The 21,561-nt window shown below is 58.9% G+C and overlaps 2 protein-coding genes and 1 long non-coding RNA gene across 7 annotated transcripts in view; 1 reads left to right on the top strand and 2 right to left on the bottom strand.

The window, feature by feature from the left end:
- Positions 1-410: 410 nt before the first annotated feature.
- Positions 411-2,425, bottom strand: PTGER1 (prostaglandin E receptor 1). The gene is made up of 2 exons (XM_039252344.1): positions 1,353-2,425; positions 411-767 (listed from the first exon to the last, which is right to left on the bottom strand). The coding sequence occupies exons 1-2, from the start codon at positions 2,292-2,294 to the stop codon at positions 501-503; spliced, it is 1,209 nt and encodes a 402-aa protein (XP_039108275.1). The 5' UTR covers positions 2,295-2,425; the 3' UTR covers positions 411-500.
- A 3,198-nt stretch (positions 2,426-5,623) lies between these two features.
- GIPC1 (GIPC PDZ domain containing family member 1) overlaps positions 5,624-21,561 on the bottom strand; it is a 17,372-nt gene continuing 1,434 nt past the window's right edge. The window contains exons 2-10 of one of the 3 annotated variants that reach the window (XM_039252319.1): positions 16,848-17,077; positions 13,315-13,404; positions 11,077-11,164; positions 9,035-9,356; positions 8,087-8,272; positions 7,817-7,997; positions 6,976-7,088; positions 6,576-6,657; positions 5,624-6,436 (exon numbers count right to left, since the gene is read on the bottom strand). In XM_039252319.1, coding sequence (XP_039108250.1) covers positions 6,285-6,436; positions 6,576-6,657; positions 6,976-7,088; positions 7,817-7,997; positions 8,087-8,272; positions 9,035-9,322 — 1,002 coding nt within the window. In that variant the 5' untranslated portion in view covers positions 9,323-9,356; positions 11,077-11,164; positions 13,315-13,404; positions 16,848-17,077 and the 3' untranslated portion in view covers positions 5,624-6,284. Of the gene's footprint in view, positions 6,437-6,575; positions 6,658-6,975; positions 7,089-7,816; positions 7,998-8,086; positions 8,273-9,034; positions 9,357-11,076; positions 11,165-13,314; positions 13,405-15,604; positions 15,690-16,774; positions 17,078-21,561 lie in introns of those variants that run through there. The other 2 variants (XM_039252318.1, XM_039252317.1) reach the window with 2 other exon arrangements.
- LOC120245316 lies at positions 16,024-18,432 on the top strand. Of its 3 annotated transcripts, none has more exons than XR_005531755.1 (4): positions 16,024-16,100; positions 16,388-16,534; positions 16,815-16,882; positions 17,727-18,432. It is a non-coding gene; the product is annotated as an uncharacterized LOC120245316 (long non-coding RNA). The 3 variants fall into 3 exon arrangements; XR_005531754.1 differs by having other exon boundaries at positions 16,811-16,882; XR_005531753.1 differs by having other exon boundaries at positions 16,675-16,882.

The following is a 21,561-nucleotide window of genomic DNA, read 5'->3' as shown; positions in this document are numbered from 1 at the left end:
ATCGTGGGTCAGCAGAGATGGGACAGACAGGGCTCAGAGATGCGGTCAATGACATTGGAGTTCGGAGGCCCTGATGGGGCGTGGCTCGTGGGTAGGGCCTTGAGGATGTGTTGGGGGAGCCCAGGGCCACAAAGAGAGAATTGTTGCTGGGGTCAGTCCTGGCGGCGGCAGGAGCAAAAAGCGCCTCCGGCCGCGGATCAGCAGCTCAGCTAGACCCGCCCGGGCGCTTGGGCTGCGGCCGTGGTGCTCTGCGCATGCTCCCACGGCTCCAGCTCCGCGCCTGGCGTCTCCGCCTGGCGAGTCCCAGAACTGCACACCCCCGAGGGTTCGTGCGGCGCCTCTGTCACCCCCGCGCGGTCACAGGGTTGCTGCAGCCCCGATCGGACACACCCCCTGCGCAAGTCCGCAACATGGCTTTATTCCCCGAGGGCTCCGCGCTTCGGACCCACCTGGGCCCGGCCCGGGATGGTCTGACTTAGCCGCTGGGGCTGTTTGCGCGCCTAGAGGTGGCTGAGGCTGCTGTGCCTGGAGCTGCGCAGCGAGCTGGCCTCCCAGGCGCTCCGGGTAAGGCCCAGCCCCGCAGGGCTGCCCTTGGCGCCGGCCCGCGGGGGCAGGAGGCGAAGCACTTGGCGCAGTACGGCCTGGCGCAGCAGGATGTACACCCAGGGGTCCAGGATCTGGTTCCACGAAGCGAGGCGCACAGCCAAAAACAGCGGTCGCTGCAGGGAGCTGGAGCCCCAGCCCCCGACCGCCAGCACCACTAACACCTGCGGGAGAAGCCAGTGTGAGCAGTGGGGCAGGTGTGAGAGAAGGGGACTGGCCAAGGGTGGGGCTGGGATGGATGAAGCGTGGCTGGAAGGGAAGGGGGCTGTGAAGAGGAGCAGAGGCTCACGGGGAGGGTAAACGGGAGTCTTCGTGGGAAGGAGCCACGGAAGGATGGAGAAGGTGTGGCGGAAGCAAGGGCCTTCAGTGAGTGGCGGCTCCAGCAAAAAAGCAGTCCCAGGTACCCCGAAGGACAGGGGACCGAAAGGGAAGAGAAACGGGGCGGGGTGGTGACGCAAGAGGGCTGGCGAATGAAGTGTCCGGGCCTAGAGGGGTGGACTGGGGGTGGGGATGGGGGAGGCTTGAGTGGGTAGGGCGGACTACAGAGACCCCGGGGTTGGAGAAAGATAAGGGGACTGGGTGGAGGGGTGGGAGATTAGAGGGCGACACCAAAGGGCGGGCTGCATGACCGGTGGAGCCTCAAGGGGACGGGGGCCCCGTTGGAGAAGGGAGAGAGAGGGGTGGGGTTGGATGGGACAGGGAGGGAGGGCAGGAAGGAGCCTGGCCGGCGGGGCGTCTGCGCCCCTCACCAGCAGCGGGCTCCAGCAGATGCACGACACCACCATGATGCCCACGAGCTGGCCCACCATCTCCACATCGTGAGCGCGGGCTCTGCGCGCCGAACCACGGCCCGGGCGGCCGCCGGCGACCGAAGCGACGGACGAGGCGGACGAGGCGGAAGCCGAACGGGGGGCGCGCGCCCCCCAGCGGCGGTGGCCGTCGGCGCCACTCGCCGGAGGACGCCGTCGAGAGCGGCGGCGCCAGCGGGCGCGCAGCAAGGCCAGGCCGCTGAGCGTGTTGCACACGAGCGCGGCGAGCAGAGCGGCCAGGCCGAGGCCGGCGAAGAGGCCGGGGAGCAGCGCCTGGCGCCAGCCGCCCGCCGGGCCCAGGCCGATGAAGCACCACGTGCCCGGGTACTGCAGCTCGTAGCGGCCCACGCGCGCCAGCGGCAGCAGCGCCACGGCCAACGCCACGGCGGCCAGCGCGGCCAGCGCCAGGCGCGCGCGGGCCGCGGAGACGCGCGCCGCGTGCAGCAGCGGCCGCGTGACGCCCACGCAGCGCTCCACGGCCATGCCGCAGCCCAGCAGCAGCGGGCACAGGCCGAAGAAGACCATGCAGCCGCCCAGGAAGTGGCAGGCGCCGCCGGCCGGCGAGCGGCCCGCCGCGTACAGGCGCAGCACCAGCGCTCCGGGGATGACGTGGCCCGCCAGGTCGGTGGCCAGAAGGCTGGCGACGAACAGCAGGAAGATGGCGGCCGAGCGGCGGCGCCGCAGGCGGCCCGCGGCCTGCGCCAGCAGCGCCAGCGCCAGCACGTTGGACACGGCACCCAGCGTCATGGAGAAGATGGGCAGCGCCGGCGAGGCGCCCGCCCGGCCGGACGGCGGCCCGGCCGACGCGTTGGGGGCCCCGGGCTCCGCACACATGGTCGCCTCGCCCAGCAGGCTCAGGTTGAGGGGCCCGCAGAGACTCATGTCAGGTGCTGGGGTTGGGGCTGGGGAGAGGAGAGGACACGGTGAGCCTGGCCAGGAGCACAGTGCCCGTCGTCAAGCGGGGCCTAGCGCTCGGACCGTAGGGGCCCATTTGATGCCATGGGCATTCTCCTGTCGACTCTCCCCGAGGCAACGCCCGACCACCGTGACTACCCCACTCTCGACCCCTTCTCCTCCTATGCCCCATCAGCCCATCTCTTGCTCTCCCCCTCATTCTGCCCTCATCGCCTTCCACCATGATTCCTCCCGCTCCAGCCTGCTGGTCTGTGCCCCACCTCCAGGCGTCTAACACCCACCTCCATTTTTACACCAAGGCCAGTTCCCGACCTCTGGTTCCATCTGATGCCCACGGACCCGTTTCGGATCCCAGGGCCCCACCTGGCTTCAGTGCCCCATCTCTAGCCATCACCATGTCACCTTCTGTCCAGTCCCGTGTTTGATGCTCACAGCCCCAGCTCTGCAGCCACGGGCACATCTCTCCCCAGCACGCTGTCCTTTTCCCCAATGCCACATCCCTGTCCCTACAGTCCCTGTCCCCCACATTCCACTGTCTGGGGTCTGTTCCTGTGTCACCCAGGCTCTACTGCCGACCGCGGCTGCCTGGATGCCAGGTAGTGCCATTTCTGCCAGCTCCCTGTCCCTGCCCAAGGCCCCCAGGCGACCCCAACACCACCCATCTCTGGATGCCCCGGTGGTGAGGGCTGAGGGGGCAGCACTGCCGCTGGCCAGGTGGGAAGGGCCAATGGACAGACGGGAAGACGGACAGGGACAGACCTATGGGGCGGAGAGAACAGAACCCAGGACAGAGAGGCTGAGGTAGCCACGGGCCCCTCCGTCCAAGCCCTCCTCCCCCTCCAGGGGCCTTCTTGCTCCCACCTTCTTACCCACGCAGGTCGGGGGCTCCAGGTCCCCATCGCCCACTGCTTGGCCCCTGCTGTCCAGCTGCACCCGCGCCCAGCGCACCAGCTCTCCGGCAGGCGGGCAGGAAGGCAGGCCGCTCCCTCTCCCTCCCTGCTAGGGCGGCTCCTCAGCTCCTAGCCTCCTCCCGCTGCCCGCTCCGGCCTCAAGGGGCCGCTCGGCCATCCCCTCTCCCCACCTCCGCGGCCATCCCATCTCAGGCCCAACCGCAGGGAGCCTGGGGGGATGGAGACCTCTCTCTGTGCTCCTGGCAAGGGGCAGGGGCCATTCGGAAGCCCAGCTGCCTCACCACGAAGGGGGCTGCGGGGGAGCTGGCCTGGTCCCCCCCCCCCCCGGCTCCCTCCCCCTGGCGGGGCCAGAATAGCCCTCACCGCCCTCCTCCCCCCTTCCCCCCCAGGCGCAGGCCTTTTGCCTGCCTCATTAATAAAGTGGATAAAATCTAAACACTGGAAAATGTGAGCATCGCCCAGGGCGGGCTGGGGCGGCCGCAGGGGGTGCCACCGCCTCCGTGAAGACGGCCAGGTTGGGGGGCTAGCCCTGCTTGGAGAGCGCAGCCCCCTCCTGCCCTGCCAAAGCCATGACGGATGCTTGGTGGGTGGCGGGGGTGGTGGTGGTGGGCAGTGCCTCGGGCAGACCAGCTTGGGTCAGGCCCAGCCTGGCCTGGAGACCCGCCCACTATTTACATAGGGGCTTAAAGCCCAGACCAGGGCCAGCAGGGAGTCATACCCTGGGAGGAGGAGGGGGGGGAGACTGAAGGCGGGTGGGGGGCTGGGAGGGTGGACCAAGACGCCTGATGACCAGGGGACTCTCTCCTGAGACACACAAGTCCCAAGCCACCTGTGGACACACAACCGGCGGCCTCACCTCCTGCCCTGAGAAGGAGGAGGGACCCCCCACAGTCCTATCCCTTAACACCCTGAGATCAGATGCTGTCAGTCTGTCCCCAGCACAATAGCAGCCATGTTCCTCAAGGCCTTGGGGTCAGCCGTCATCCTACCCATGAGGTCATTCCTGCAGATGCCCTGGTAGTTACTGGCTCAAACTTCTCGCGACACGCTGGAACGCAGGCCCCCGAGATCACCATCGCGGCCCTTAGCGCTGGGAGACCCAGTCTCAGCCCTGAGACGCACACGGCCCCTGACCTCTGAGACAGCCACACACGCTCCATGTCACCCCGAGACACCCCCTCACCGTCCCAGACAGGCCCCACAGACACAGGCCAGGAGCCCAAGACGCAACGAGTGGCGCCTCCCGGACATCTGGAGACCCAGGCGGCTGACATCGACGCTGCAAACAGAAAGGCGCAGAGATGCACTAGCTCACAGCCTCGGACGCGGGATGCGCTCACTTGGCCACACTCCACAGGGATGCTGCCAGTTGCGCCCACAAGCACCTTGGATCGCCAAGACCGGCACGCTCTTCCCTCAATGGAGCCGCCCGGCGCCAACACTGCGAGAGGCAGAGTCGTACTCTCTGAACGCCAAGGCGCACCCTTCCCCACCTGAGTCGTTTACCAGCACAGACGCACGACGCACCCGTGGGTGCCCCGGGATGCTGGGACCCGGACGCCAGCCGCCTCCATCCCCCCCCACGAACACAAGTGCAGGCTGCACGCACGCCCCAGGCCCAGCCAGGGCCCCCGGCTGCCCTCTCCCGCCCGGGGAAGGCCAGTCACCCTCTTGCTGAAAATGGGGATGGAGAAGAGGGGTGGGCTGAGCTCAGACATTCCTGCCGGGACCTCTGGCCTCGCTCCCCTTGCTTCAATTCCTGCCCTTCCCTCCAGGTCTGGCCGGGGTCCCACCCCCCCCTTCCCTGATCCCCACTCAAATCCTTGAGGATGAAGTGGGTTGTCAAAACAAGCACGCTGGGTTTATATGTCCAGTGAAAGACACGGGGCGCCACGGATGCCAGCGGACCCCACACATCCAGAGCACACAGGAGCGGGGGCCGCCGCGTGGCTGCTCCCCTCAGTCCTGGGGGCAGGGCTCCTCTTCGCCCTGGCAGGCCTCCATCCTGGGCCCACCATCTTTCTTTTCCCAAGCCAGGCTTCCACACCCCTCGGGGCCCGGTGCTCCCCACGGCCCTGGGTTGTAACGGGCTGTAGCCGACGGTCGTGGGCCCACTGTTCACAGCAGACTTGAGGTGGCGGGAGCGGTGTTCGAGGGGGAGCAAGATTTGAACCTCAGGAGGCCGAGAAGCTCCGGCCTTTGACAGGAAGCCTGGTGGCCCGCAGCCAGCAACCTCGTCAGGCAGAACGGGTTGGGGGGGGTGGGGGTGGGGGCCCAGGCAGGCTCCTAATTCAATTTGGAGCTTGAAGAGGATGGATTTCAGCTGCTACATTCTTTCCCAGCCTTGGCTCAGCCCCTTCTCCCACCCCGAAGCCGCCACACAGGTCCAACAGCAGATAGATTCTTTATGTTCAAGACAGCAAGTTCAGATACAAAAGCCCGCTGCCATCCTCCCCCATGCCCCTTCTGTCCGGGGCTGGGCTGAGGGAGACGCAGGGGGCAGGGGAGGGTGGGAGGGAGGTTGGGGGGTTCACAGCAGACTAGTATTTCAAATGCAGAGGTAACAGACTCCACAGTGACGGGGGGGGGTCCTCTGGGTGGGGCGCGGAGGGGGAGGGCATTATTGCATTTGTGGAGGGGGGATGCCCCCCTTCTGCATTCCCTGCAACAGGAAACTCGGGAGGTCACGACCCCCAAAACAGGCCCCAGGGAGACAGAGGGACCAGTTTGGCAGCTGATGCGGAAAGTGTTGCGGGCGGGGGTAGCCGCCCGATCTGGCCGGTCCCTCCCCGCGCCCGACCCGGCTGAGGTAGGTGGGGAACAGGGCAAGGAGGGGGGACCAGGGACCCCGCCCAGGGCAGGAGCTGGGAGGGGTGGTACCGATTGGAGCGGGGCAGGGGCCTGGCCCCACTTCCGCTCTCCCTCATCCTTGGGCTGCTGCACAAGGTCCAAGCCGGATGCTGGCGTCCGGGCCATGGTGTCCCCCCGCCCCTGCAGGGGGCTCCCACCAAGCAGAGCCAGGTCACTGAGAGGTCTGGAGGGAGGCCTAGAAGCGGCCGACCTTGGCGTCCCCAATGGCACCCCAGACGTCAAAGACAAACTCATCAGGGAAGGCAAAGTCACCAAGCCGTTCATCCAGGGCCTCGGCCAGCTCATCTGGGTTCCTTTTGTCCTTTCCGAGCTCCACCATGGTGGCCGCTGGACACGGGGGGGAGGGTGCGGGGGACAGAAGGAAGCACAGATAGCACAGGTACCCGGGATAATGCTGGCCCCATAGGACCTCGAGGCCCCTCCCCCAGACTCGCACCCATCCCCAGATCCGGGTGCCCCCACTCACCCAACTCTGTGTCCCTGATGCCCATGTAGCTCTCCAGCAGGTCATCAACCTTCTCGATGGCCTTCTCTTCAAAGGCTGAGGGCTGGAGGGGTGGGCAGAAGGAGGGACAGCGACATCACAACGGTGTGACTGTATTTACAATTGTACTTAACAGAGAGCTGCCCCATCTTTTCACCACTTTCCGCGTATGAGGCCACAGCCGATCCTTGCCACAACCCTGGGTCTTACTATCCCATTTTACAAACAAGGAAACAGGCCCACTTGCCCAACAAAGGTCCCAGAACTGGGATGTGGCAGAGGAAGGTGAGGATCTAGCACTCAGAGGCCCTCAGGGAACAGAGGATGAGGCCACCTGCAGACGCACAGGGAAGGAGGGCGTGGGCTGGGCCGGAACACTCACCACATCCTCTACCGTGGCGGGGCCGCGGGATCGGAGCCGGAGGGTCCCTCGGCCAGTGCCCAGCTGGGGGCCAGAGCCAGGGTGCCCCCCGCCTGAGCGTACACTGATCATGTCTGTGGGAGGCAGGAAGGGGTGAGTGAGGGTCGGGAAAGCCCAATTCCAGCATGCCTCAGGCAGGACCCCAGGCATCCTGGCCTCAGATACCCCCTTCTACCTTCTCCAAGCTTCTGCAGGCTCTGGGGAGACCCCAGGAGGGCAGGACTCCTGGCTTGGGCTTGGCAGGGATTGGGGAAGGGCAGCCAGGGGCTGAGAATGGAAAAGGCCAGGGGAGACGGAAGGGGGCCCTGTTCCCAGGGCCTGAGGGACAGGAAGGGGGTGGGGCCTGGGTCTTGAGCTGCTCTCCCCGAGGCCAAGGAGCTATAGCTGCTGGGCCAAGGACCAGCCATGTCTGCCTGGGGAAGTATTTGAGAGTCCCTCACCCCCACCCCGGGGGCCGCAGGCCCATTCCAGAGAGTTAATGAAGCCAGACGGAAAAGAGGGGGTGCTGGCACAGGGCAGCCAACCCTGGCTTCTCCAGGCTGGGGGGGCTCGCCAGGGTTGGGGGCGCTTGGCTGGGCTAATGGTTCAGGGAAGCTGGGTGTGGGGGCAACTTCCTCCTTGCTCTGGCCCTCTGGGGCTGGGCGGAGAGCCAGCACCCCCTCCCCAGGGCAGGGCGGGGCTACCCCCCATTCCACTGTAGCTGGCTGGGCTTGGGCGCCACCTGCTGGTGGCTTCCTGCCACCGTAGCCCAAACCCAAGCAAATAGGGCGATGCCGGTGGTCTGGGGTGGGAGCCTCCTCACCAAAAGCTTTGCGGGGCTCTGTGAGCTTCAGCGTGAAGGTGCGGCCTCGGGGTAACTCCTTGAGCAGACGGGCCACCTCGTAGTGCCGGCAGCCCAGCAGGCTCTGGCCGTTGATGGCCTCAATCATGTCCCCCACGCTGATGAGCTGGATGTGGTCGATCACGCTTCCCTCCTTAATGCGCTGTGAGGAAAGGAGTGGTCAGTCCGCCCTTGGGTCCCACGGCCAATCTTTGCCCTTAGGCCCCGGGTGTCCCCGCCCATCCCAGGCACCTTGATGAAGGCATAGCCGGCCCCGTTGTCGGTAATGGTGAGCCCCAGTGCCTCCTCCGACTTGAACACCTCTACCTCCTTGCGCTGCCCCTTAATGTGGGCGAAGATGAAGTCCTCCAGCCCGATCTGGCCCCCCAAGAGTTTGTCCATGTCCACTTTGTGGGTGTTGAGGGTACAGAACATCACCTGTGTGGGCGGGAGACATTCAACTCTCGCCTCCATCCCTTGCCCTTTGCTAACCATGATGCGATGCTAGGGGAAAGGGGGAGCTGGGAAAGGGCCAGGGGTCCCCACCCCAGTGCCTGACCACCCTGGTGTGGCCTCCGCTAGGATTTCTGTCCTCGCAAACATTCTGTGCACGGTGGGTGCTCAGGGAAGGCTTGTGGAATGAAGGAAGGGGCACAGAACACCGACCACACCTACTGAGACCCCTGCATCTGCTCCCTGCTCCTTCCCACTGCGGCGCTTCATGCCTCCCTTCCTTCAGCCCCAAAGTCCTTGGGGGTAAGGCCTCCCAGTGCGTCACAGAGAAATGAACCTCACATCTGACCGCCAGAGCCCATAACCAGCTGGGGCACAAGGCTCCCGATGCATCATGGGAATGCAGACCGCCAGAGCCCATAACCAGCTGGGGCACAAGGCTCCCGATGCATCATGGGAATGCAGCGGCCAGCCCTGGCCCTCCATGTCCGCAGTCCGTTGGGGCACAGGCCTCCTGAGGCCTCATGGGAACTCAGCACCCAGCCCTACTCTCCAGCTGCCCCAGAGTTTGCTGAAGGGCAGGCACCCTAATGACTGATGGGAACCCAGCACCCAGTGTGGCCACCAGCTCCTCCACTAGGGAGCAAGTGTCAGCGTATGCACCTTCAGCAGCTCATGGACAGGATGCACACCCAGGCCTCAGCCCACCGGCAGGGACCCTGGTGCCCAGCCCCCCTCCGTGGGTACCTCGGCAGCGGGCAGCCGGAAGGCCTCGGCGATCTTGCCATACAGCTCCTTGACGTTGGTGAAGCCCTCGATGCGGCCAGTGGGACTGCCGTGGGCCAGCTGGGTGTGGAACACGAGGCGGGGCCGCAGGGCCGGGGGAGGGGGGGGCAAGCCCATCTGGGGCCCCCCTGCCCCACCCCCACCCAGGGGCCCCGGCTCCCCCACGCCCAGCCCCCCACGGCCTGGCTCGGCCTCCTCATTTTCCACCAGAGGCGGCGCCTTTTTCCGCCGCCCCAGTCCCAGCGGCATGAGCAGTGAGAGGCAGGGGGTGCACTCAGGAGACCTGCAGGGCGGGAAAGTGGGCTCAGGGCCTGGGCGGTGGCCTCGGGCTGCCTCTCCCACGCGATTAGCCCACTGCTGACCCAGTGAACAGACTGGCCTCGGTTCAAATCCCAGCGCCCGCGTTTATGTTCTTGTACAGAAGTACCAGCAGCAGCTGATATCTACTACGACCCTGTGCAAAGTGCTCCGTGACCTTCCTTAATCCTCACACTACATCGTGACGGGGGGACAATATTTTGCTACGAACGTGCCCATTTAACAGATGAGGAAATGGACGCTGATAGCGGTTACATTTCTCTTTATTTTTCTTTTCATGTATTTATTATTCCTTTTTAAGCAGGGTCCACGCCCAACGCGGGGCTTGAACCCATGACCCTGAGAGCAAGACCCGAGCTGAAATCAAGAGTCAGACGCTTAACCGATTGAGCCACCCAGGTGCCCCAAGTGCCTCTTTGTGTTTCCTTCGGCTGCAGTCACTAGTGCTGTGCGCAAAAAAATTTCTGACTCTCCCTTCAAAGCGCACAGACAAGATGACATTTAACTGACCTCCCTGTGACTGGGCAGGCATACGACTGGTTCTGGCCAATGAGTTGTGACGGGAGGTGACAGAGGACGTTTCTGGGACGAAGCGTTTCAATACTAGGGCAAGAGCCTCCTGGGGTCTGTATCCCCCAGTCAGGGCTGCTGGACTCCATCAGCCTGGGCCCGAGTGGCTACAATGAATGGAATCCCCTGCTGAGATGTAGCAGGACCAAAAAAAAAAAAAAAAAAGCCAAACCAAACCAACAAACAAAAAACCCCCAAAAAACAACAACCTTTGTCCAATTCAGCCACTGAGATGTTGGGGGCTGTTTGCTACTGTAGCAAAACGTGTCCTGATACACTTTTTTTCTTTCCCCTACCCCTATTCTCTCTGTTTCTTTCTCTCTCCCTCCATTCGAACAAATATTTTTCGCATATTTACCAGATTCCACGCACCATTTTAGATCCTGCCTTCAGTAAGACGAGCAAGGACCCTGACTGGGGCCACTGTGTGCAGTTACACAGGTTGTTCACTGTGCAAAAGCACCAGACCAACGTGGCAACAGGGACTGAAACTCCGCCTGTGCTCAAGCTGGTTGAGCCACATGCCAAGCTGATGTGTCTGCTGGGAGGAAGGGCTGCCTCTTTCTAATTCTCTCCTAGGTGCCATGGACGCTAGCTGGGGGTCTGTTCCAGCTGTCCCGAAGCACCCGGTCCAGAGCAGAAGATGCACAGTGAGCAGGCAAATGTGTAACATTTGTGTAACATAACTTCTAAAAGGGCCATGAAGACAATAAAACAAGGCCAATTCTACAGAGTCAAGGAGGGCCTCTCTGAGCAGGTGAAAGCTCAACTTGAGACCCGAATGACAGGAAGAAGTCTCCAAATAATGATGTGAACCAATACAGCTCCAGGCAGAGGGAACGGCCAGTGCAAAGGCCCTGAGATAGGGGACATGCTTGGCATGTTTTTGAGGCACAGCAAGGGGGTCTGTACGGTTGGAACAGAGTGCCGAGGGGGACAGCAGCAGGGGTGAGGACTCCGGCGACTTCCGGCTCCCTCCCTTCAAATCTCTTCCTCCCCCTCCAGGGGGCCGTCCCAGATTCCACCAAGCCCAGCGCGCCACACCCATGTTCATTCCTCTGCTTTCCGATGCCACCTCCTCGAGCGACCCCTGGTCCAGCCCCATCATCTCTCACCTACACTAGCGCGGCTGCCTCCTCCGAGTCTCCCGGCTCCTGCCCTCGCCCTCCACGGTCTCCCGTCCACACAGCAGCCAGAATGATCCTGTAAAACACAAGTCATGTCTCACATCTGTCCACTGCTTCGACCCCTCCCGGGGTTCCCACCTCATTCAGAGTAAAAGTCAATGTCCCCACCACCACCCACACGCCCCAAAAGACCTGCCCCCGTCACCTCCCTGCCCTCCCCTTCCTCGCTCCTCCCAAGGCCTGGCCCCTGCCCCTCTAACACACCAGGTACAACTGAGCCTCCATGCTTTTGCACTTGACTGTGCCCTGTGCCCACACAGCCACTGTCACACCTCTTTCAGGTGGGATATATAGGTCACCCACTGTTTCCGGAAAGGGCAAGGACTCCTGTCTGCCTTGTTCCTCCCTGCGTCCCTAGCACAGAGAACAGTGCCTGCGGTGTGGCGGGTGCTCAGTACGTATTTGTTGAATGAAGGGACGGATGAAGGAATGATCCTAATATTCGTCAGCCTACCAGGCCCCCGGCCGGGATCTGGGGAGACAAAGGGGCCCAGGGCCATAGTCCCTGTCCTCAAGGGGGTACTGTCTCCCCAGCAAAAATGCAAGCCCCGCCTCCGTGATCCTCAGCCCCTGCTTCCCAGCTCAGTACAGTACAGGGTAGGTGCTCCGTCTAGACACAGTGCCTCCCTCCCCTTTCTTCGTGGTTTCCTTTTTACTTCCTTCAGCATCAGTGATGCTGGACCACTGTTAATACTAATACTCTCATTAACTGGCTGGATTTGTCCTTTTCCAAAGTGCCTGTTTAAGTCTTTGCCCGTTTTTATTTTTTTTTAATTTTTTTTTTAATGTTTTATTTATTTCTAGGAGAGAGAGAGAGAGACAGCGTAAGCAGGGGAGGGTCAGAGAGAGGGAGTCACAGACTGAACAGGCTCCAGGCTCTGAGCTGGCAGTCAGCACAGAGCCCGACGCGGGGCTCGAACCCACGACCCGCTAGATCATGACCTAAGCGAAAGTCGGATGCTTAACCGACTAAGCCACCCAGGCGCCCCGACTTTGCCCATTTTTAAAAACTGCATTCAGGGGGCGCCTGGGTGGCTCAGTCGGTTAAGTGTCGACTTCAGCTCGAGTTATGATCTCATGGTTCCTGAGTTTAAGCCCCGCGTCGGGCTCTGTGCTGACAGCTGGGAGCCTGGAGCCTGTTTCAGATTCTGTGTCTCTCTCTCTCTCTGACACTCCCGCACTTGTACTCTCTCTCTCTCTCTCTCAAAAATAAACATTTTTTTAAAAATTGCATTCAGTTTGTTTTTTATTGTGATGCCTATCTTTTTTCTTCTTGATTTGTGGGAACTCTTTAGACATTCAAGTGACTAGCCTTTTTTGTTTTTTTTTTAAACGTTTTTGTTTCTTTTTGAGAGACAGAGCACGAGCAGGGGAGGGGCAGAGAGAGAGGGAGACCCAGAATCTGAAACAGGCTCCGGGCTCTGAGCTGTCAGCACAGAGCCCGACGCGGGGCTCGAACTTACAAGCCGTGAGATCATGACCTGAGCGGAAGTCGGATGCTTAACGGAGTCACCCAGGTGCCCCAAGGGACAAGTCTTTTATCGGTTATTCATCTCTCTATCCGTAGCACACATCGCAGAAGGCATTCACAGAATATTTAACAAAAAATAAATTGACTGAATCAATACTGCTGCCTCAGGGTATTAGGGAATTTCATCACACTCAGCGATGCTTAAAAAAAACCACCAACAATTCTCACCATCACCTCCCCTGGTTCTCCTTCTGCTTCTCCTCATACATCTTTAGCAGGATGCCGAAAACAGGAGTCTGGCACCTGGCTTTCCACTCACTAGTTGTGTGGCCTTGGGCAAGTGTCTTAACTTCTCTGAGCTCCAAGGAAATCATGCGTGTGCCTGGCACACAATAAGGGTTCCACTCGGGGTGATTTTTACTACTATTTCCATCTGCACCGTCTTACAGTCAGTTGATAAGATTCACACTTCCTCGTTGTCCCAGGGTCCCCCCCACCCCGATCACCAATTCCCAACCTCCTCCCTCTGCCTAGGTTTGCTGCCCCGGTTCAGGCTAGTTTCCACGGCCTCGCCTGTGAGGAGGGGATGAGGAGGGGATGATGGGTGGTGAAGAAAGTGTGTGGCTTAATGAATTTGCCTTCCAGGCTAAAAGAGGCAGGATGGCCTGGGTTCAAAGCCCACCCCTGCCACTTACCAGCTGTGTGGCCGTGGGCAAGTCACTTCATGTGATGGGGCCTCAGATTTCTCATCCGAAAAACGGGCAGAATTCCTGTCTGTCAAGGTGCTTTCGGGAATCCAAAGAGATCATGCACACAACCTGATTAGCATTAGCAAGCATTTGCCTGACATTCAATCTAAGGAGACTGTTACTGTGATTGTCATTATTATCATTGCCTCCTCCCCTGGCCCTGCCCTGGAACATTCCAGTCCTCTCTGCCAGCCGAGCCCTAGTCTAAGCCACCTCCTCCAGGCAGCGCCCCTGGCTTGCCCCAGCCTGTAGGAACCGCCCCTGTGGTCCAGACAGCTCAGGCCCATGAACTTAATTACATGCCGCCCTGGCAGAACTCTTGTCTTCCAGTCTTAGGCTGCTATTTAACTTCGTGTCTCTATTTTAAAATGTAAACCAAATCGCGTCACTCCCCGGCTTCAAATTTTACAACAGTTTCCCACCTTACAGGGGGAAAGCTCCAGACTCCTGAATGAGTCACGGACCCTGCACAAGGGCCACTGGGGGCTGCATCCCTGGCCCCAGCCACACCCTTCCGAGCTCCGCCAAGCCTCAGGGCCTTTGCCCCGGCTGTGGCCCCCTGCCCCATCTTCCCACGGCTGCCATGTCTATGTCATTTAGACCCTGTCTCCAAAGTCACCTCCTCCAAAAGCCCCCCCTCGCCCAAAAGATTCTACCGCGCCACCCCCCTCGCATTTTATTCGTGGCACTTTTATTCACAGCACAGAGCACTTGTACCGTCTGCGGGGATCTTCCTTATTTGTTAACTCGTTTGTGTCCACGGCGCCCACGGAGCAGGGAGTGATGTCTTGTCCACTACTGTGTTCTCTGAACCAAGAACAGTGCCGGGCACAATGGTAGGTGCTCAGTGAGTGTGTGTAGGATGCGTGAATGTGCCTTACGTGCTCACTCCCACCACTCTGAGCCCTCCTATCCTCAGAACGGGCCTGCGGCGGAGTTGCTGAGGGCCACCCCCTCCCCACAGTCCCAGCCTCCCCTCCAACCTGAACACAGGGATGGAGGGAAAGAGCGTCGGCCTGGGCGCCAAGCGCATTGGCTGGAATCCCAGCATTCCCGCCCTCTCTTCCCTGGGAAGGGCCTGAAACTTAGCAACCCCGCAGCCACGCCGAATTGCAGTGGGGGCAGCAGGAAGGAGGGAAGGGGGTTCCTGGGAGCTGACATAAGCTGGGAGGGGGGGGAGACACCCCACCCAGCCTCCCCTTTCCAGTAGGATATTGCTTCGGAGAGGAGGAGGGCGGGAGGCCTCTGATTCAGTCTTGAAAAACCGGCTCCTGGGTGTTTCCGGGGAGAACGCCTACTGCCCAGAGCCTCAGCCCAGGCTTCCCAGAGGGGCCCGGGGGGCAAAGGACCCCAGCATCGGGCCCCCTGTCTCCCCTGCAGATGTCAGTCTCCTCTCTGGACCTTGGTATTCAGGCCTTGCCTTTCCATCTCAGGGGAGGAAGAGTGGGGCTGATGTCTTGTGACTTCTAAGGGGGAAAGCAAAGACCAGCAGGTGTGGCCACATGTGTGTATGGTTGGGGGCTGGGGACACCAGCAAGCAGACAGGCCGGTCAGGAACACCTGAGCTGTGGAGCCACTGGGCCCCGGAGCCACAAAGCCGTGTGGTCTAGTAGCTGAGACTCCAGATCTGGACTCTGAAGCACGGGTTCGAGTTCCAGACCTGCCACTTACTAGCTAGCTGTGTCACCTTGGGCAAGTCACTCTCCCTCTCTGGGTCTACTGCTTCACCTCTAGAAGAAGGAAGAGCACCTTCCAAGAGGTGTTAGACTCACGGCTATGCATGGTAAATACCCGGCACGGAAGCGTTCAATAAGTGCTAGACGGGATGACTTTTTCATTATTATTGTCGGGACCTCGGTCATCCCCAGGTTCCTCTAGGCCCTGGAGGATGGGGACGAGGCCACCTCCAGAGAGATGCCCAGGCAGGGCTCAGAAATACCGACCCCGCGCCCGTCCCCGCCGGGACGGGGACTGTCCGGAGTGCAGGGGGCACGCTGGGCTGTCGACCCCGCTGGAGCGCCGGGAAGCGACTGACCCTACCCCCAGCGGAAAGACAGGCGCCCGTCTGGGAAGGGGCCTCGGGCATCCTGGCGCCCAACCTAGACTTCCAGCCGCGTCCATGGGGTCGGCCCCACCCCGCTCGATCCGCCGGATCCCCGCGGGTCTGGGAGCCCGCGGGCCCGCGCCGGGGTCCCCGGAACGGCCGCGCCGCGCCCCGCCCGCGGGGGGCACTCACCTGCGCCGCCGCCGCCGCCGCCACCCCGCGCGCGCCCGGCTCGGCCCTCCGCGAACTCCGGCCCGGGCCTCTCCCGCAGCCGCGGCCGGGGAGGGGGGCGGGGCCGGCGCCCGCCAATCAGGGGCGGCCGTCCGACGCTCGTGGCCAATCCGCGCCATGCCGCCCCGTCCGGGTGGGCCCGACGGAAACATTCCAGAGGGATCCCTCCGCCTCTCCCGGCTCTTCCCGGCCTCCCCCCCGGCGCCGCGCCGCAGTGGACCTTCCCACCCCGCCTAAGCCACGGCAGGCTGTACCACCGCGGGGCGCGGAGGGGGGACCTGAGGCGGGGCCCCTGCCAATCGCGGGGAAGGAAGGAGACGAGCAACCAATGGGAAGCTGCGGCCCCTGGACCACGTGCTGTAGGCTGAGACTCGGTCTGGGGTGTCCTGGGTGGTAAGGGGCGGGAGTAGGGGGCCGTGCTGGTCGTCCGGTGACCGAGGCTGAGTTTCGTGGAGAGGTAAACTCCCCACGTCCGGAAAAGCTGACCCTTTAGGAGACCTGGGAGGGGGCCCAGGGCAGCCCCCGCTCCCCTCCTCCTCCCGGGCCTGCCCCTGCCCTAGCCCGGCCGTCCTCGGAGCGGATAAAAGGGATGCATTCATTCCAGGCCGGCGAGCGGGCGGAGGATCGAGATGAATAGGGAGGGTCCCGAGTGTCCCTGCTTCCTGGGATGTACAATGGACAAGGGCATTCATTCATTCATTCATTCACTCGTCAAATATTTCATGTGTTCCCGCTGCGTGCCAGGCTCCGTCCTGCCTCTACAGATGCACCACCAAGTAAGCTGAATGTGCTTCTGGTAGAGGTAACAGCGGTGCCAAAGGCCCGGAGGCCGGACGGAGAGAGACAGCGCATTTTAGGATGGTGCAGTATCCTACGAGCTAGCAAAACCGGGTGAGACGGTGCAGTGGAAGGGAAGACAAGGGAGAGATGGACTGTCCGCTCGTTGGTTAGGCCAGCGAATATTTACTGAGCACCTACTGTGTGCTAGATTATAAAGGGTGCCCCAACAATCCAAGCCTCCGCTCTTTCAGGAGCCTGTCTCCTCCATCTCAGCGCTCCCCACCCATGCCCGGGTCCTGAGATTGGCGCAGAGCAAAGCAGGGTGTCAGCACACGTGTGTGTGAAGCTCACCATCGCCAGGTTTGGCTTGTAACTGAGATTTCTCAGGCAGGAGGAGGTCCAAGACACACAGACACAAACGCACCTCTTGCAGACCAGGACGCAGAATTCCCAGAACAGGTGAGATTTCCTTGTTCTACCTCAGAGCCGGCCGCTGGGGCAGCTGGGGCTGGACCAGGCGCTTGCTGTGTGTTCTGGGAATTGTAGTTCTGCGAGGCCTCTAACGGCGGTGACTCTGCTCAAGCTTCATTAAGCAGCTGGGTCTCTGCAGTCCCCAGGGTGAGCTGTTGCACATCCCGGCCCCGCCAGGGCCTACTGAGGGGCGGAGGGAAAGAGGAGAGTGGGGCCTGGGCTTAGCGGCTGAGGGCTGCGTGGCTGGCCCCACCCAGCTGGCAAACACTGCCACTGCCGTGGCAACAGGCACAGCCATTGTTCTTCTCTTCCTGTTCTGCTGACCTCTGCCATCCCCACTGAGTGATCAGTTGCTGTAGCTGGGCCAGTGTCCCCTGTGAGACTGTACCCACTGCCCTGCTTGTGACTGGCATCTGAGCTGCCCCCTACGCACCAGAAGAGGACAGTGTGTGGGGCCGCGGGGACAGCAGGGTCCTGAGCGGAACCCACCTGAATCCACCTGTTGACTGATGAGGAAGTGGCCCCGGGAGGGGTGTGGGGGTTGTCCAAGGGCACAGAACTGGCCACCTCTTTACCCAATTTAATAGCTCAAGAGGCCAGGAGGCCCAGTTGCTGAGGAGCTTAGACTTGAGTGCTAACTCCGCCCCTTTGGGCGGGGGGGGGGGGACATCTGGAGTGCCGGCTGATACATGCAGAAGGAAAGATTGAGTGAGACAATCCCCATTTTGCAGCCAGCAGAGGAATAATTAATTCAGGCGAGGCTCCTCGGTGAGGGAAGTAGATATTCACACAGTCTCAAAGGACCAGCCCACAAATTACTTGTTAATTACAGTGGGAAAAAGATACCTCAGGAAAAGCACCATGGAGAAGCTTGGCAGTCACCACTTTAACCAAATGATCAAAATTAACTTCACCGGGGATGGGACAGGCTGCCCTCATGCGCCTCTTGCTGTGATGTACTGAGAAGGACACAGCATCACCTGCAAAGTGCTTGGTCCTGCCCATAGTGTTTAACCTGAATCTAATCGTGATGACACAACCAGGTACTTCCCGATTAAGGGGCATTTGGCCTACAAACAAATAAACAAGCAAAAAAAAAAACCCCAAACCAAAAGTTCCTGGATTCTTCAAACAGATGTATGTCATGCAAGGGAAAATCAATCCATTAATAGAATGAATGAATGAATGAATGAATGAATGAATGAATGAAATGCTCGGAATGGTTCTATATTGAAGGAAACAAAGAGAGGCAACAGCCAAAGTCAATGTATAATCCTTGATTGGATCCTTGACGAAAGATATTCCTGGGATAATCAAAGATATTTGAATGTGCAGTGGATATGAGATAATATATCCATGTTGAATTTCCTGAATGTGAGCATTGCGCTGTGGTTAGATAAGAGAATGTTCTTTGTGGGAGGAACACGCTGAATTATTTAGTGGTAAATTTGTGACGGTTGCAACTGTCAAAATAGCTCAGAAAAAAACCATATGTCTATATATTTTATATACAACATCATAATATGCTATATGTTAGTATTAATAGAGAGGAAGGGGGGGCGCTTGGGTGGCTCAGTCGGTTAAGCGTCCGACTTCGGCTCAGGTCATGCTCTCACGGTTCGTGGGCTCGAGCCCCATGTCGGGCTCTGTGCTGACAGCTCAGAGCCTGGAGCCTGTTTCAGATTCTGTGTCTCCCTCTCTGATTCTCCCCTGCTCACGCTGTCTCTCTCTCTCTCAGAAATAAATAAAACATTAAAAAAAAATTTTTTTAAATAGAGAGGAGGGAGAGAAGGAGGGGAGGAGAGAGAGCACGTGAGCAAAGGTGACAAAATACTAACAATTGTCGCTGAAACCAGAAGAGTAGTAAGTATATGGGTGCTCATTTTACTGTTCTTGTGAGTTTTCTTTTTTTTTTTTTAAGGTTTGTTTATTTTTGAGAGAGAGAGAGTCAGAGAGTGAGTGGGGGAGGGGCAGAGAGACAGGGAGACACAGGATCTGAAGCAGGCTCCAGGTTCTGAGCTGTCAGCACAGAGCCAGAGTTGGAGCTTGAACTCATGAGCCACGAGATCATGACCTTAGCCGAAGGTGGACCCTCAACCAACTGAGCCACCCAGGCGCCCCTCCTTTTTTTTTTTAAGTTTATTTATTTATTTTGAGAGAGAGTGAAAGAGCGAGCGGGAGCAGGGGTGGGGGCAGAAAGGGAGAGAGAGAGAGAGAGAGAGAGAGAGAGTCCCAAGCAGGCTACGCACTGTTAGCACACAACCTGACTGGGGGCTTGAACTCACGAACCTTGAGATCATGCTCTGAGCTGAAACCAAACATCAGATGCTTAACTGACTGAGCCACCCAGGTGCCCCTTCTTGTGAGTTTTCTATACTTTTGAAAATTTCCAAATTAACATTAGGGGAAAATACCCCCCCGCCCCCAATTCCCTCCTATCTCTGGTGCAATACTGCTGTGAGCTCAACGTGCACCTTTCTGTTTGTGTGTTTCCTTGAAAATGTGCCGTGGTTTATGTGAGTGTTCTATTTGGCTTCTTACTTTCCTTTTCCAGGTAGCACTGTATTTCTTGCTTGCTTGTCTGGCAGTGAGACTTAAGTATCCATCTGTATTGCCAATCTCTTTAAAAAAATTTCTTTTTAAATGTTTTACTTATTTCTGAGAGTGAGAGAGAGACAGCATGAGCAGGGCAGGGTCAGAGAGAAAGGGAGACACAGAATCGGATACAGGCTCCCGGCTCTGAGCTGGCTGTCAGCACAGAGCCCTACACGGGGCTTGAACCCACGAACCGCGAGATCATGACCTGAGCCGAAGTCGGCCGCTTAACTGACTGAGCCACCCAGGTGCCCCTGTATCACCAGTCTCTTGAATCTGTTTTCTTCTGATTTCTCCTTGATGCTCCACAGATGCGTCCCTCACGTCTTATGACTCTGTCCTCCAGGGATGGACATCGGGCAGCCTCCAGCTCCCAGCACTGCAGCCTTGGACATGTGCCCTCAGAGACCTGCTGAGAATCTCCCTAGGAGAGAGACCAGGTTGCAGATATGCTATATCACAGGGCACAATCCATTGCTATGTGGCCTCCTGGACGAGCTGCCCCCAGTCACATCCCCTGGCAGTGCAGAAGGTCCCACGAGCCCACGCTTCCGCCAGCTGTTAGCCTTATCCAGCTCCTGATTTTTGCCACTCTGTCTCAATGTCAAGTGATGCCACCATTGCCGTCTTTCACATTTCTCTGATTTTGAATCACTTTGAGCATCTCCTCATTTGCTTGATCGCCTTCAGTTTCTCTTCTTTTGTAAGTTGCCTGTTCATATTCCTTGCCCTGTTTGCATTTGGGTTGCTGTCTTTTACTTGTTGATTTGCATGTGCTCCTCATAGAGTCAAGCTCTGCACTGTCCAATCTGATCGGTCCTACATGAACTCTCCGCTCTCCACGTGTAGTTATGAGCACTTGAAACATGGCAAATACAAATTGAGATGTGCCGTAAGTATAAAATACACACCAGATTTCTAAAACTTAGTACAAAGAAAAGAAGATGTGATTAATCTCATTAATTCATTTTTATTCTGACTACATGTGCTAATATAATAATGTGGATGTATTGGGCTACATAAAATGTACTATTCAAATTACTTTCACCTGTTTCTTTTTACTATTTTAACAAAATTGTTTAATGTTTATTTGCTTTTAAGAGAGAGAGAAAGAGAGAGAGAGCATAAGTGGGGGAGGGACAGAGAGAGGGAGACACAGAATCAGGCTCCAAGCTCTAAGCTGTCAGCACAGAGCCCGACGTGGGACTCTGACTTGTGAACTGTGAGATCATGACCTGAGCAGAAGTTGGACACTTAACTGACTGAGCCACCCAGGCACCCCGTTTTTACTATTTTAATGTGGCTACTAGACAATTTAAAATTACACAGGTGCCTGGGTGGGTCAGTCGGTTAAGCCTCCAACTCTGGATTTCGGCCCAGATCATGATCTCATGGCCTGAACCCCAAGTCCAGCTCTGTGATGACAGTGAGGAGCCTGCTTAAGACGCTTTCTCTCCCTCAGCCACTCTCCCGCTTGCGTGCATTCTCTCCCTCTCTCTCTCTCTCTCTCTCAAAATACATACATAAACATTAAAATGACATATGTGCTTGTGTAGCCCTCCTAGGCAACACTGAATTATTGAGTACTTGACAGCTCTGTAAGGATAGATAATGTTTAGATAAAGCTTCCTACGTGCCAGGCACTGTTCTAAGAACTTTAAATTTATGGAGCCATTGAACTCTCCTAACAGCCCTGTGAGGTGGGGACAGTATTAGGCATTGCAAACATATTCTCCCATTCTGCCGTGTGATGATTCGCGTCACCCATTATATCCTTTCGTGGAAGAAAATTCCGAGCTGCAATACAACAGCCTTATCCGCTTGTGGTTCGCCCCTGTGACATTTCATTAAGGAGGCTCTTCTCTTAAATCACAAAGTCTTGGGGCGCCTGGGTGGCTTAGTCGGTTAAGCGTCCGACTTTCGCTCAGGTCATGATCTCGCGGTTCGTGGTTCGAGCCCCGCGTCGGGCTCTGTGCTGACTGCCAGCTCAGAGCCTGGAGCCTGTTTCAGTCTGTGACTCCCTCTCTCTCTGACCCTCCCCTGCTCACGCTGTCTCTCTCTCTCTCCTAGAA

The sequence above is a fragment of the Hyaena hyaena genome, unplaced genomic scaffold (assembly GCF_003009895.1).
Source record: "Hyaena hyaena isolate Hyena2069 unplaced genomic scaffold, ASM300989v1 scaffold_414, whole genome shotgun sequence".
Lineage (NCBI taxonomy): Eukaryota > Metazoa > Chordata > Mammalia > Carnivora > Hyaenidae > Hyaena > Hyaena hyaena.
This window is presented reverse-complemented; position numbering and strand designations above follow the sequence as displayed.